This window comes from Quercus robur, chromosome 1 (assembly GCF_932294415.1).
Source record: "Quercus robur chromosome 1, dhQueRobu3.1, whole genome shotgun sequence".
Classification (NCBI taxonomy): Eukaryota; Viridiplantae; Streptophyta; class Magnoliopsida; order Fagales; family Fagaceae; genus Quercus; species Quercus robur.
The window spans coordinates 23738459-23751670 of NC_065534.1; the positions used below are offsets into that span (position 1 = coordinate 23738459).

Consider the following 13212-nt stretch of genomic DNA (forward strand, 5'->3'; position numbering starts at 1 on the left):
AATGGGCCTTTCTAGAGAAAATTATGATCAAAATGGGATTCACTATTTCCTGGATTTTGCTGATCATGGAATGTGTCACTACGGTTTCCTACTCCATCCTAGTAAATGGTGAGCCGAAGGGTATGATCTACCCAACGAGGGGCATTAGACAAGAGGATTCTCATTCCCCCTTCCTTTTTTTTTGTTTTGTGCTGAGGGTCTAAATGCCATTCTTGAACAAGCAGCACATGCAGGGGAGATTCATGGATTTTCCATTTGTGCTGCTGGCTTCTTATGAGGTGGCATCAAGTCAAATGATCAATAAGGATAAAACTACCTTATTTTTCAGCCACAACACAAATGACTTAGCACGGGTAGCCATACAACAAGCCCTTGGTGTGCCAGCAATTCAACACTATGAGAAGTACCTGGGACTCCCCTCCTTTGTTGGGAGGAATAAGAAAGCATGCTTCACAGACATTAAGGAACGTATTTGGAAACGAATGCAAGGTTGGAAAGAAAAACTCTTATCCCAAGTTGGTAAGGAGATAATGATCAAAGTAGTCATTCAATAAATACTGGCCTATTCGATGAATGTCTTCAAGCTCCCAAGATGTTTATGTAAGGATATTGAGGCCATGATCCGAAAATTTTGGTGGGGCCAAGGTGAGGCTAGGAAAATCCATTGGGTGAAATGGAGTACCCTATGCACTTCAAAATCAGTTGGAGGAATGGGGTTTAGAGATTTACAATTGTTCAATAATGCCCTTCTAGCTATGCAGGTTTGGAGACTTTTTCACCATAAGGATTCTTTAGTTTACAAAGTGTTTCAAGCTAAATTTTTTCCGAGTGGGAATATATTTGATGTGGTCATTCCATCAAGGTGCTCATATGCTTGGCGTAGTATCCTTCAAGCCAGAGATGTCATTTTGAAAGGGGCTGTATGGTGGGTTGGGGATGGAAGATCTATTAATATTTGGGAGCAGAGGTGGGTGCCAAATCTGAGTACTAGCAAGGTCGTCTCATCGAGAAGCAATTCACATGTAACCTGGGTTAGTGAACTCTTTCTGCCAAACTCAAAATCTTGGGATGTGGAGCTGTTGAATAATATCTTTTATCCATAGGAGGCTGAGGAAATTAGTAGGATTCATGTTAGCCCCTATTGCCAAATCGATGCTTATGTTTGGCCTCTTACCTTAAATGGGGATTACTCTGTTAGAAGTGCTTATAAAATGCTAGTTTCGGAGGTTATGGCGAGTGTACAAGCCTCTTCCTCAACGGACAACTCGGCAAAGGTTTGGAAAGGTGTATGGCGAATCCGGACTCCGAATAAGATAAGGCACTTCATGTGGAGGGCAGTCAAAGACTCTTTACCTACTAAAGAAAACCTGCACAAGCACCAGATTCCCTTGGATGAGTCTTGTTCTCTCTGTGAGGAGTATTAGGAGACAAATCTACATGCACAGATGCACTGTGATTATGTGATCATGTCAAATTAGTGTGGAAATCTGAGGTTGGTTTTTCTGTGTACTATAAGAAGTAGTACAGAAGTTTTATGGATCTGTTTGAAGCGGTTCTTGAGAGAGGATCAGTCTTTCATGTGGCTTGGTTTTCAACAGTAGCTTGGAGCTTATGGCAGAGACAGAATAAATTGAGAGAAAAACAACCTACATGGCCTCTTCATGAAATTTGTAAGCGAGCAAAGGATTTGGTGTTGGAGTTTTTTGAAATCCATGAACCCCAGCCACTTCCTAGACGTTCGGAACTGGTGCGTTGGTGCCCTCCGCAGGCTAGTTTCTTCAAAGCCAATTTTGATGCTGCAGTTTTCGATGGTTCTGGATTAGCAGGTATTGGGGTGGCAATCCGTGATCAATCGGGGCAGATCATTGCAGCACTCAGTCAGAAGATTAGATTACCTCACTCGGTGGACCTTGTTGAAGCTTTGGCGTGCAGCTGTGCAGTCCTATTCGCCCAAGAGTTAAGCCTCTTCTAGGTGGAATTTGAAGGTGATAGCTTGCGGATTATCTAGGCCATCAATAATTCGGGAGCTAATTTGACTCTTTTTGGTCATGTAATTGAGGAAATTCGATGCCTTTGTTCTAATTTACATAGATCAGTTTTTAAGCATGTACAGAGGGAGGGTAACAAGCTTGCCCACACCCTCGCTAGAAGAGCGGTTATAACTGTTGATCTTCATGTGTGGGTAGAAGAACTACCCAGTGACTTGGATGATGTACTCCAATCGGACTTTTCTCTTAGTTAAATAAAACTTACTTACCTTTCCCTCAAAAAAAAAAAAAAAAAAAAAACTTGACAAGTTTGGCAATCCTCAAAAAAAAAAAAAAAAAAAAAAAAAGTCAGATTTCATTGTTAATACTTAATATACTTCCCAAAAATAATTTACTTTAAAAGTATAGTGCATCAATCTTGGTCTTCTCTGTAAATACTAATATTTTTCAACTATTAGTATTTATTTTTTTCCATCTCAGCTTTATCTAATTAATACTAGCATTTCTCTCTCTTTCTCATTTATTACATTTATAAGCATCTTAACTATTTTTTTATCTCCCTAAATTTATTTTTTATTTTTTATTTATTTTTTATACAAGATAAAATTTTTACTCTAGCCTAATCTAAGTGTATATGTGTGTGAAACTCCCTCCTAGATACTTGAACCCTGACCCTTACCTCCCACACCTCACAAGCATTTATACTTGTGGAGTGACCACTGCACTAAGGGTGCACGGTGGCTATCTTCCTAAATTTTAAGATGCTTATAAATGGTTATATGTAATAAATAAGAGATAGAAAAAAATGCTAGTATTAATTAGATGAGATGAGTTTTTTTTTTTTTGGAGAAATCCATTGACTGATATTTTTGTAAGAAGTTGGTAAATCATTGTTTACAAAAGCAACTAAATCTGGTGCAGCAAACTCCAACTAGACAGAAAGCGAGAGAAAAATGCTCGTATTAATTAGATGAGATGAGTTGGAAAGCAATACATACTAGGGTTTTTTTTTTTTTTTTTCCTCTATCATTAGACATATGAGAAATTAGTAGTTTAAAATTTGTGTAACTCTTTTGAAGTTATACCAAATGTAATTTGAACTCATCTTATATATATATATATATTTATATACATATATATATATAGATACATACATACGTACGTACATACACACTATGCCTAAAGTTAATGATTTGAACTCTTTTCACATTTGAGAGCAATGATTTGATAGAAGAAAATAATTGCTTGAAATTATATATTTTACTTAATTAATAGATCAATAGTTGGGGAAGGGGAATATTTGAACCCTGATTATCAACCTTAAAGAAGTTAGGATAGGAAGTGCCATTTTAAATTTTAATTGCCAATCAGTTGATTTTGAGCTACAAAGTTTTTGACATGCTTGATATTAGATGACAAGATACAAAAGTTTTCTAAAAATGCTAAGGGCATGTTTTGTAGACTGTAATAAGCGCTGTAATGTAATAGTTATTCCTATAGTTTAGTTATTCTTTTGTTTGGTTATGTTTTTATTAAAAGGAATAATCATTCCTTATGAATAGCTATTCTTCAAAATGAGGAATAACTATTCATCTTTAAAATGTTGTATTAGTTATTCCTTAGTAAGTGCAATAAATTCAAAACTTAATATATTTCCAAGTAAACAAACTTTCCATATACATCTAACAATTATAAAAATAAAAAATCATAAAAAATAACACATATCTCTCTTAAATTTAAAAATAACAATTTTTAAGGAAATATAATTGTATGAGTAAGAAATTTCCTAAAATGAATGTTAAGTTTCATTTTAATGTTATAACTCACAATCAAACTAATGAATAAATTTAGTTATTACATTACAAAACATTTTATTCCTAATAATAAAAATTACAATTCCTGTTATAATTCTCATTTAGTGTACCAAACGTACTCTAAATAACATTTCCATATTTATTGTTAATACATTATATTTAATCAATGATCGCAAAAATTTAGAGTCTGTCTTTGCAACGTTGCCACCCTTTCTGGAACGAAGAGGATTGTAGACCTATTCATTCACTGCAAAATGACACAAATTTTTGTGTTTAATGAAGATGTCTTATTTTTAGTACACTACGTGACAGACAAATAAGTAAATAATTTCTGAAAATTTTCCCAATAAGAAACTCTTTTTTTTTTTTTTGAGAATTTTTCCAACAAGAAACTATTATTACTTATTAGAGGTTATTTTATTCCATGTCGTTTGACCAAAAAAGATAAAATAAAAAGACACCATAAAGTTTTTCATGCTCATGGCGCCATAAAGTAATTACCCATAATTTTATAACTTATACTTTGCTATGTCATTGAAATTTAAATAAAATCATTGTTTATAACTTTTGGCAATTCAAACTTTGCCTACACTAAAAATAGTTGGTGTCGTAACTTGATAATAAGAACAATTATTATGAAGATGATGTTATAGATTTAAAATCTACTGTATTTATATAATAAATAAAACAATACGGTGTAGATCTAACTGATCTAATTTGAGTTAATCTATAATAATTGCACATACATAGTAAATAAGAGTATAAATCTATAAGACAACACGTACGTATATATGTATAACAGTTAACGGGTGCGTAAACATGTTGCACTACTTACAGAATTTTAATTTATTCTACATTAAAATAATTTTTTCTAATTTATTCTACATTAAAATAAATTTTTATAATTCTCATAACATATTTTAAATTCGTATAAATTAACTTCAAATATTTTCTCAAAAAAAAATCAAATATCAAGAACTCAATTGTTTTTTTAATTAATAAAAATGAATTTTTAACACAATAATTGTACTGTAGAGTGTAGATCCTCGATGTGTGAAGTTTCCACTGTAATTTTAGGTGTCAAATAAATAAATAAAAAACCTAAAAAATGTTTCAAGTGGAGGGGATAGGGGGACAAAGTCTTCACAATATTTGTAAATAATGTGATATATCTTGAGAATTTCCTTTGCCAAATTATTAACTAAATTAAAAAATAATTTCAATTAAGCTATTCACAAAAATTTATGTAATTCTGTATAGAAAAATGGTCAAACACAAACATACTTCAAAGTGAATTGGACACGTCCAATGAAGGAGGATGAGGTTGATTATGGTCATGTGGAGGGGTGTAGTCGGGGAACAAAGTCTCCTTTGTTTTTGCAAGTAAAATGAATTGTCTTGAGAAACCTTCCTTGCAAATTTTCAACTAAATGTATGTGTTTTAGTGGTGTTAGACTTAGCTATAGCAGCACTCCATAAACCTGACGCAATAAATATATTCTTTTGTGGATACTACAATGGCGGTATATAAAACTACCGCAATATATTCTTTTGGGATGATACATAAGTTAACTCTAAAAAAAAATTCAATTTCAACAAAATAAATCAATTCTAAACGAACCCTACGGTAACTGACTTCTAGACAATTATCATCCCAACCCATGTTTGTGACCCAAGGCCAAGCTCACTGTTTTTGAAACCAAGTAAAGGGTGAGTGAATTTGCAATGGCAAGTAAAGGAGGACAGATTTTGGGGGAATTGGCCACCTGGAACCCATGCAACCTTAACACATTTCAATTTAGAAGCGTGATTGACGGAAGGCCAGACCCACGTGTTAGCGATTGAAGGCATGGTCTACTTAATTATCGATTATCTCTTAAGTATTTTTAGAGAGCATAATTTATATGTGAGCACCTAAAGATTTATCATCAAATTCGTATTACTTCCTCAAAATTCTCTCTCAAAAACAAATAAAATAAAATAAAATTACTTTCCTCAAAAGCACCCATGCTAGATCTGGCTAAATCTAAGGCTGTGTTTGTTTTGGGTGAAAACTATTTTCGAAAATGCTTTTTCGTATTTACGGGTGTTTGGTTGCGCATGAAAAATGGATTTTTCGGAAAAGAATTTCAATTGACCGTAAAATTAAGGCCTTTGACCCGAAAAATATTTTCAGCCAAAATTTTACCTTCAAATCACTTCCGGAGACGCGCAAAGAGAGAAAGAGAGAGAGAAAGGACTCACACACGCAAACACAGAGAGAGAGAGAGAGAGAGAGAGAGAGAGAGAGAGAGAGAGAGAGATCGCAAACCCAGAAAAGTGGAGATCGTCGCACCACCGGCGAGATCGTCAAATTCGAGATCGTCGAACCCACGAACAGCAAGTCGCACGAACCCACGAACCCATGAACTGCGAGTCGCACCGTTACCGATCTCGATCTCGTTCTTGTTACCGACGAGTCGCACCGTTACCGTTCTCGTTCTTGTGATTTTGATTTTTTACTTTCTCTCTTTGATCTCTGATTTTTTTGTTGTTGTTGTAGTGGTGTGGGTGGTGGTGTTTTGGTGGTTTTCTTGTTGTGTGGTGGTGGGTTTTGTGTGGGTGGTGGCTGAAAATAACATTTTCAGAATATTACCAAACACATGAAAATATTTTCCTAACAAATTTTCATAATACAGCCAAACACTTGAAAATATTTTCTTTTCCGAAATATAGCATTTCTGAAAAATATTTATTTTTGGGAAAATATTTTACATCAACCAACCAAAGCCTAAGACTAGCCAATAATTCACCCCATGCAAACTCATTGCTCTAGATCCAACAGGTACTAGGAGTCTTCCATCAGCATAAAACCACATCCATGACTCTCAATTAGCGTCACTACCAGATCCCTTAGCTCATCAACACCAAAACCAGGTTTCCTTTCCAGTACGGCTATCTACTCTGAGAACTTATTACTTCCACTTCCACCTCCACCTTCACCTCCAGCATGGTAAAAATGTCAAATATTTGAGACAGTGCGAACATGAATGCTAAAAAATTGTATTATTTTTTTATTCATCTCTCTCTCCTCCGTACTCTCTTTCTCTCTTCTCTGTCTTCTCTTATCTCTATCTTCTGTGTTCTTTTTGTCTCTCCACCTCCATAGCTACAACAATCAAAGACCCACCTTCAACAACACCTCCGCCAATCACCACCGATCACGGCAAATAAAATCACCAGCCAAACCCATCGATCCCAGCAAACCCAATCACCGGAAAACCCCACCGATCACATTAAACAAAATCAGCAGCCAAACCCACAAAGCCAGACCCCTCACCGGCCAAACCCATAAAGCCAAACCCATCACCTCTTTCTTCTCTTACTGAGATCGACCCTCGCCGTAGGAGGAGATCGGCTAAATTTTTTTCCTTCGGTGGTGGTGGTGGTGGTCACCGGTGAGTTTTATACATATTGTGATTTGTGATTGGTTGTTGGTGGTAGCGGGTAGTGGGTTTGAGGTGGTGATGGTGATCAGGTTTTTTTAATTTGGTGCTGGTGCATGACTGGTGAGTTTCAAAGAGAGGCCCAAGATTTAAATCTCATTCTCCCAACTATCTAATTATATACATATAAATATTAAATAAAAATAAAAATCTTACTCACCGAGAATTCAGATTGCTGACCGTTTGGTCCCGAACGACTAGGATATGGCAAAGCTGAGCACGGAACAGTTGAGTGAACCGGGTGCGCCGGAATATTCAGCGTGTTTCCCATGGAAAACCCACAAGTACTCTCAGAATCTTGACTTCATTGTCTTGAGAAAGATACGCAAGTCCATAAGCGACTCGAAGAGAATTACTGTAACTTTTCAGTACACAATTAATCTTGATTTGGCTTATGGATTTGCGTATCATTCTCAGAACAATGACTGGAGTATATAGCAGAAAACCACCGTTGTGACTTTGACTGCTATTGGACATCATCAGTGTTAGGCTTAGGTTTGCGGCAGAAAGAAGGGACCAAGTTTAGGTTTAGGTTTAGGCTTTAATTACAGTGTAAAATGATGGAGATTAGTTGCAACTACATGTATAAATAAAGCAACTTTTGGTAAGTACTATAATAACCAATCAGTGATACACGTGGTGGACGCAGATCAAATGGTTAGATTTTCAGGATGAGGAATTCTGAAATGGTTTGCCACGTGGTGAACAAGGAGCAGAATACGTCAAAGGCCTTGTAGCTGATTGGCACCTCCTCATGTACAAAGTGCTTGGGGGTTTAGGGGGGAAAGGGTTCGAGCTGCGGGGTTAGCAGCATGTTGTAATTATTTCTCAAAAAAAAAAAACAAGGAGCAGAATACTGGTATCTCGACGGCTAGAAATTCAGTAGAGATAGAGAGAGCAGAGTAGACGCATTGAATGGGTTAATTGCAAAATCACAATTCAGCCATTTTTACTTCGTTTCCCATTGGCCTAGATCATCTAGTAATGGCCAATATCTGTCACTAGAAACATTAATGCTCCTTTAGCCCATTACCTAACTCGCAACCCATCATCAGATTATTTCTTTTCGAATGTATCAATTTTATAAATATGCTCCTTTAGCCCCTGTTTGATTTACTTTTGTCCTCGTCTAATTGTTTATTCTTGCATTATTTCCATTTTATTTCATTTCTCTCTCTTGGATAAATATATTTAAGATCCCTCAGTTCACATTGTCTTATTGGACTCGTAGTCTCACCTTTAGTTAAATCACTACTTATACTTCGTGGATTGATTAAGATGCAACTTTAATCTTGCTGGATTGATTGAATGAATCCTAAACGTACTTAAAAAATTCTCATTGGAAGTTTGTTTATTGTTGCTGGAATTGGTGCCTCAAGCTTGCTGGATGTCTCATCTGAGTCTTGCTAGAAGTGGGCTTGCTTGTTCTTCTCTCTCTCATGTGAGAGTAAGGAGCAATACTCCTGGACTACAAAATAACTACTCCCCATTAACAACTAAAAGATAACTTTTTAAGAGGTTGGATTTGACTTTCCATTAAGGATCGATGTCCAAGGATTATGCACTTTCTATTGAACAAAGCAGAGATGGGGTCAATGTTAAGGCAAAGAAGAGTGGATTTGCAGCGAATGAATTGGGAAAAGACATAAGATATACCAACTGTGAAGTGAGGAGCTGCCATGTCTCACTTTTTTTCTTTAAAAAGGCAACAAAATTATACTTTTGAAAAATATGGCAAATTATACTTTTCCTTTCTAAACTATCGCTTTGATTACCTTAACCCTTTGAGCTATTGAAATGCACAATTGATCCTTCAAAGTTATTACTCTTTCAATATTTTTTATCGTTTGTTTTGGTGTCAAGTCTAATGAAATTTAAAATCAAAAGACCAATTTACCCATCTCCAAAACAAACAATTGAGGGGTAAATTAGTTTTTTAATGCTAAATTTCATTTGAGTTCAAGAGTCAATCATGTATTTTGAAATATGTAATTTGCCCTAAAAAATAAAGGCATATTTGGTAAAAGGTTTCATGCTTTTGTTTTCAAAATAATGTGAAAACAATTTTTAAAAAATTAGGTTGAAAAACTATTTTCAAAAAATACATAATGCAAAAATTTGTATTTATCACCATGTTTTCAAATTTGTTTTTTAAAAACCAAGAACACAAAGATTGTCTAACAAGAATTATGCCTGGAGAGAGGTTAAGGCTTTAGTCAGCAATTTTTTAGAAAAAGTGGACTCGTTTGACAAAAATGAATCTACACAAAGATTTCCTACATATAAAGAGAGCTGATAGTTTGTCGGCGTAATTTTCTCGACAAACAAATAAAAGGTAGAGAGGGAGAAATTGTTATTTTATCAACAAACAAACGAAAAATAGTATGAGAGAGAGAGGCAAGGTTGTCAAAATTAGGATCCTATGTAGGATCGTGGGAGGTAGGTAGAATCGTAGATCATAGGATTGAATCGTGGATCGTAAAATCCTACCTATTTTCAAATTTTAAGCAAAAAACCTATTGATAGTAACTTTATATGTTATATAATCACTTAAAATATGAATCCATCCATTAAAAAAAAATTGCATCATAAAATGTAATTTGCACACACTACATCATTCTTATGTCATTCTAACGAAACAAAATATATTTAACTTTTAACATAATGTATCTAAAAAGTTCAGTACATGTTTAATTAGCAACTAAGTACCAAAATATTATCTACACATATGGAAAATGTTTTCCAAATTCTAAGTTCCAAATCCAAAATAAGTTAGACTAGTTAGCATATAAAAACTAGCTAACTACAAATTTACAATATGTAATCCAAAAGAGAATTCTCAATCTAAGGTAAACTAGTTAATTACAAATATGAAATTTAAAAGAAAATTCTCATTCTAAGGTTCTTCTAATCTAATTACTGTCATTGTCATATCTCATTTCATCATCTAAATATTTTAGGTTTTGTTTTTGAAAACGTTAAACTTAAGTACTATAGGTTTTTTTAAGATTTTATGTTGACATGGGAGTAAATTTGGGACTTCAATTTATTATTGGGCTTCTGATAATCTCATACGATCCTATGCAATCCTGCTACGATTTTAAACTTTTAGTGAGGTAGGATCGTAAAATCGTGCGACTTTACGATTTGGATTGCGATTTTGACAACCATGGAGAGAGGGAACATGAAGAGAGAGAAGCAATGGTTTTGTCAATGAAATACTCATCATCTGAGGTCCCGAAACACCCCTTTGAGACCCTCCTTTGTCATGCGATGATGAGAAACAAGAGAGCAAAAATGTTGTTGGAGTATCTGTGAATGAAAGAGACAGATAAGGTGAAGTGAGGAGTTATTAAGTTGGGCGAGTAACTAAGTTAGGTGATACTCCAACAAGTTGATCCAGTTACTCACCTAACTTCATAACTCCTCACTTCACCAAACTTCATCAGTAGGGAGAGAGAGTCGTTTTTCAAGTTCTGAAATTTTCAAAATACATAATTTTAACACTGTATTTTGGAAACTGTATTCTACAAATGATATTCACAATACTCTTAATAAACACATGATTTAAAAGTGTGACTCACCATTGTCGGATTTTAAAAAACTAAAAACATTTTTTAAACTCTATTACCAAACAACCCCTAAGTTAACTTTAATCTTTTTGTTTCACTTTAAACAAATAAGCTACTAAAAACTATAAGATACCGGACAGGCATGGGAAGCAATCAAGATTGACAAGCAAGATATGAACATTTAGCAATTGAAGGATCACCATTTAGAGAATTTTATGTGAATCACTTGTAGATTGGTTCGGTCATATTCTATGAAAGCAAAATTTGACAGTAGCTTCCTTACATATTAGGGTAATATAATCTATTTCGATCTTCACATCATGTATCCGGTATCCTCTACAGTCTTTACCCTATTAATCCCAAAGCCAGCTTCTCAAAAAATAAAAAATAAATAAAATATATATATATATTCCAAATCTCTAATGAGCAATGAGCTCTATTCTCATTCTCATTTGTTATAAACGTGCACAGCACTTTTAGCATGCAACTTTATCATATATATATATATATATATATATATATATATATATATAAAAGCCATCAAAATTAGAAAGAAGTTTCCCCTAAGTTAGCACTCTTCTAAGCCTCAAATGCAGCAAAGATATTCAGGTTTCATGAACCATTCCTTCTCAGTGGTTCATCAATTTTAAAAGAAAATCACTTTTTCCTTACTCTACATTAGCCAAGTAGTTCCTATCTCATTTCTATATCTATCATTTAAAACTTAAAAGCCACAGAGATAGAGCTTCCTTCAAGATGGCCTGTTCATCCCTCACCTCTCAGTGGTTCATCAATTTTAAAAGAAAATCACTTTTTCCTTACTCTACATTAGCCAAGTAGTGCCTATCTCATTTCTATATCTATCATTTAAAACTTAAAAGCCACAGAGATGGTGCTTCCTTCAAGATGGCCTGTTCATCCCTCACCTCTCATAAACCAGGTTGTATCGGGTTCACTCTGACTATCACACTGACAGCAAGAGTGACATAAAAGATATCTCCAACTAACAGATCAAGACATTTTTCTTCAGACTAGCTTCCCTAAATGACACAATCAGAAACTATAATCTCTGATGCTGATTGATTGACATTACAATTTACAGCATTACATGAAGATGGCATCTTTAAGATGGATTTTTCATTCCTTGTCTCTCATAAGCTAGGTAGTAAAGAGGTTCTGATGACACCGACTGCAAGGGTGATGTAATTTATTCTTGGTAGAGGTCCCTGTCTGCTAAACCATATCAAGAGCAATGACAACAAAAGTAGAATTTTGTCGAAATCAATCTCTGTGCCTTTAAGCAATCAAAAATTATCGGACAACTTGTAACAATAAACAGGCAGAAGTATACTTTTATGGTGTGAATTGTGATGAACAACAGTTACGTAGCTCATATAGAATTTCATTATTAAAAAAAAAAAAAAGCATGGTTCATACAGTTTACTTAATCATTCTCATTGCCCTCTAACCACCAAGTAAAAATTTGTGATTTTAATTTCTTTATGCAGACCCTAGTGACTCCAACTAACTGTTTATCTCTACAGGAAGAAACGTGACTGTTTCAAGTAGGCCAATACTGGCCAACTCCCAGCGGTATCATTAACCACAGTCAACATATATATCATAAAGAGATCTTTAGTCAGCTAAGGAACATATCAAAAATCTTTATGACCATTGGAATGTAGGGCAGTGGCTCCCCCAAAATGTTCAATACTGAAAGGACTTTTGACTTTACATTTTTGCTATTATTATCATTGCCATTGGAGAGTAATGACTAGTGAGACAGAAGGAACCAAACTAAGAGAGGAAACAATAAATGGAGGAAGGAGTAGGTATGCATTTTTGGTTTCTCTAAAAATGAAGCCTAGATATACCCAACAAATAGAAGACAAAATAAGTATCAGTTCTTCTTTCATTACCAACCTTGTCTCGCCTCTCCTAAGTATATATTCTAGCTACCATGCCCTTTCATCTCTTCTGACCACCCTCCATTAATATACCCTTAAAGTAGAGAATGGAATTAAACAAAAATTGCTAGTGTCAGTAATGAAGAAAGAAAATTAATAGGGGAGTTGTCCTAAGATGTATGATCAAGAAGTCCGTACTAGAAAAGAAGTTGCATTTTGGTAAACAACAACACTATCGACACACCCAATTTCACACAATTTCACAACTTGCTGATATTGTCGATTGTGTAGTGGCCCACCACTCACAGTCGAGTCGACCTTCAGCATGTTGTGAAATTGGATGTGTCCCTAGATTTTTTTTTCTTTGGTTATTATCAAACTTCTTTGAGGAAAGTTATGGAACTTCTAATATGTGGCTAGGCATACACATTACAATAATTAACAAG

The 13212-nt window shown here is 34.7% G+C and overlaps 1 protein-coding gene across 1 annotated transcript; it reads left to right on the plus strand.

Annotated features, from left to right (window-relative positions):
- Positions 1-569: 569 nt before the first annotated feature.
- Positions 570-1424, plus strand: LOC126690029 (uncharacterized mitochondrial protein AtMg00310-like). The gene is made up of 2 exons (XM_050385187.1): positions 570-1022; positions 1104-1424. The coding sequence occupies exons 1-2, from the start codon at positions 570-572 to the stop codon at positions 1422-1424; spliced, it is 774 nt and encodes a 257-aa protein (XP_050241144.1).
- Positions 1425-13212: the final 11788 nt, after the last annotated feature.

Bases quoted from the DNA above. Each gene is read 5' to 3' on its own strand.
- LOC126690029 (XM_050385187.1), top strand. From the start codon at position 570: ATGAATGTCTTCAAGCTCCCAAGATGTTTATGTAAGGATATTGAGGCC. The intron at 1,023-1,103 runs GTAACCTGGGTT...TTTTATCCATAG, and splicing joins CATCGAGAAGCAATTCACAT to GAGGCTGAGGAAATTAGTAG.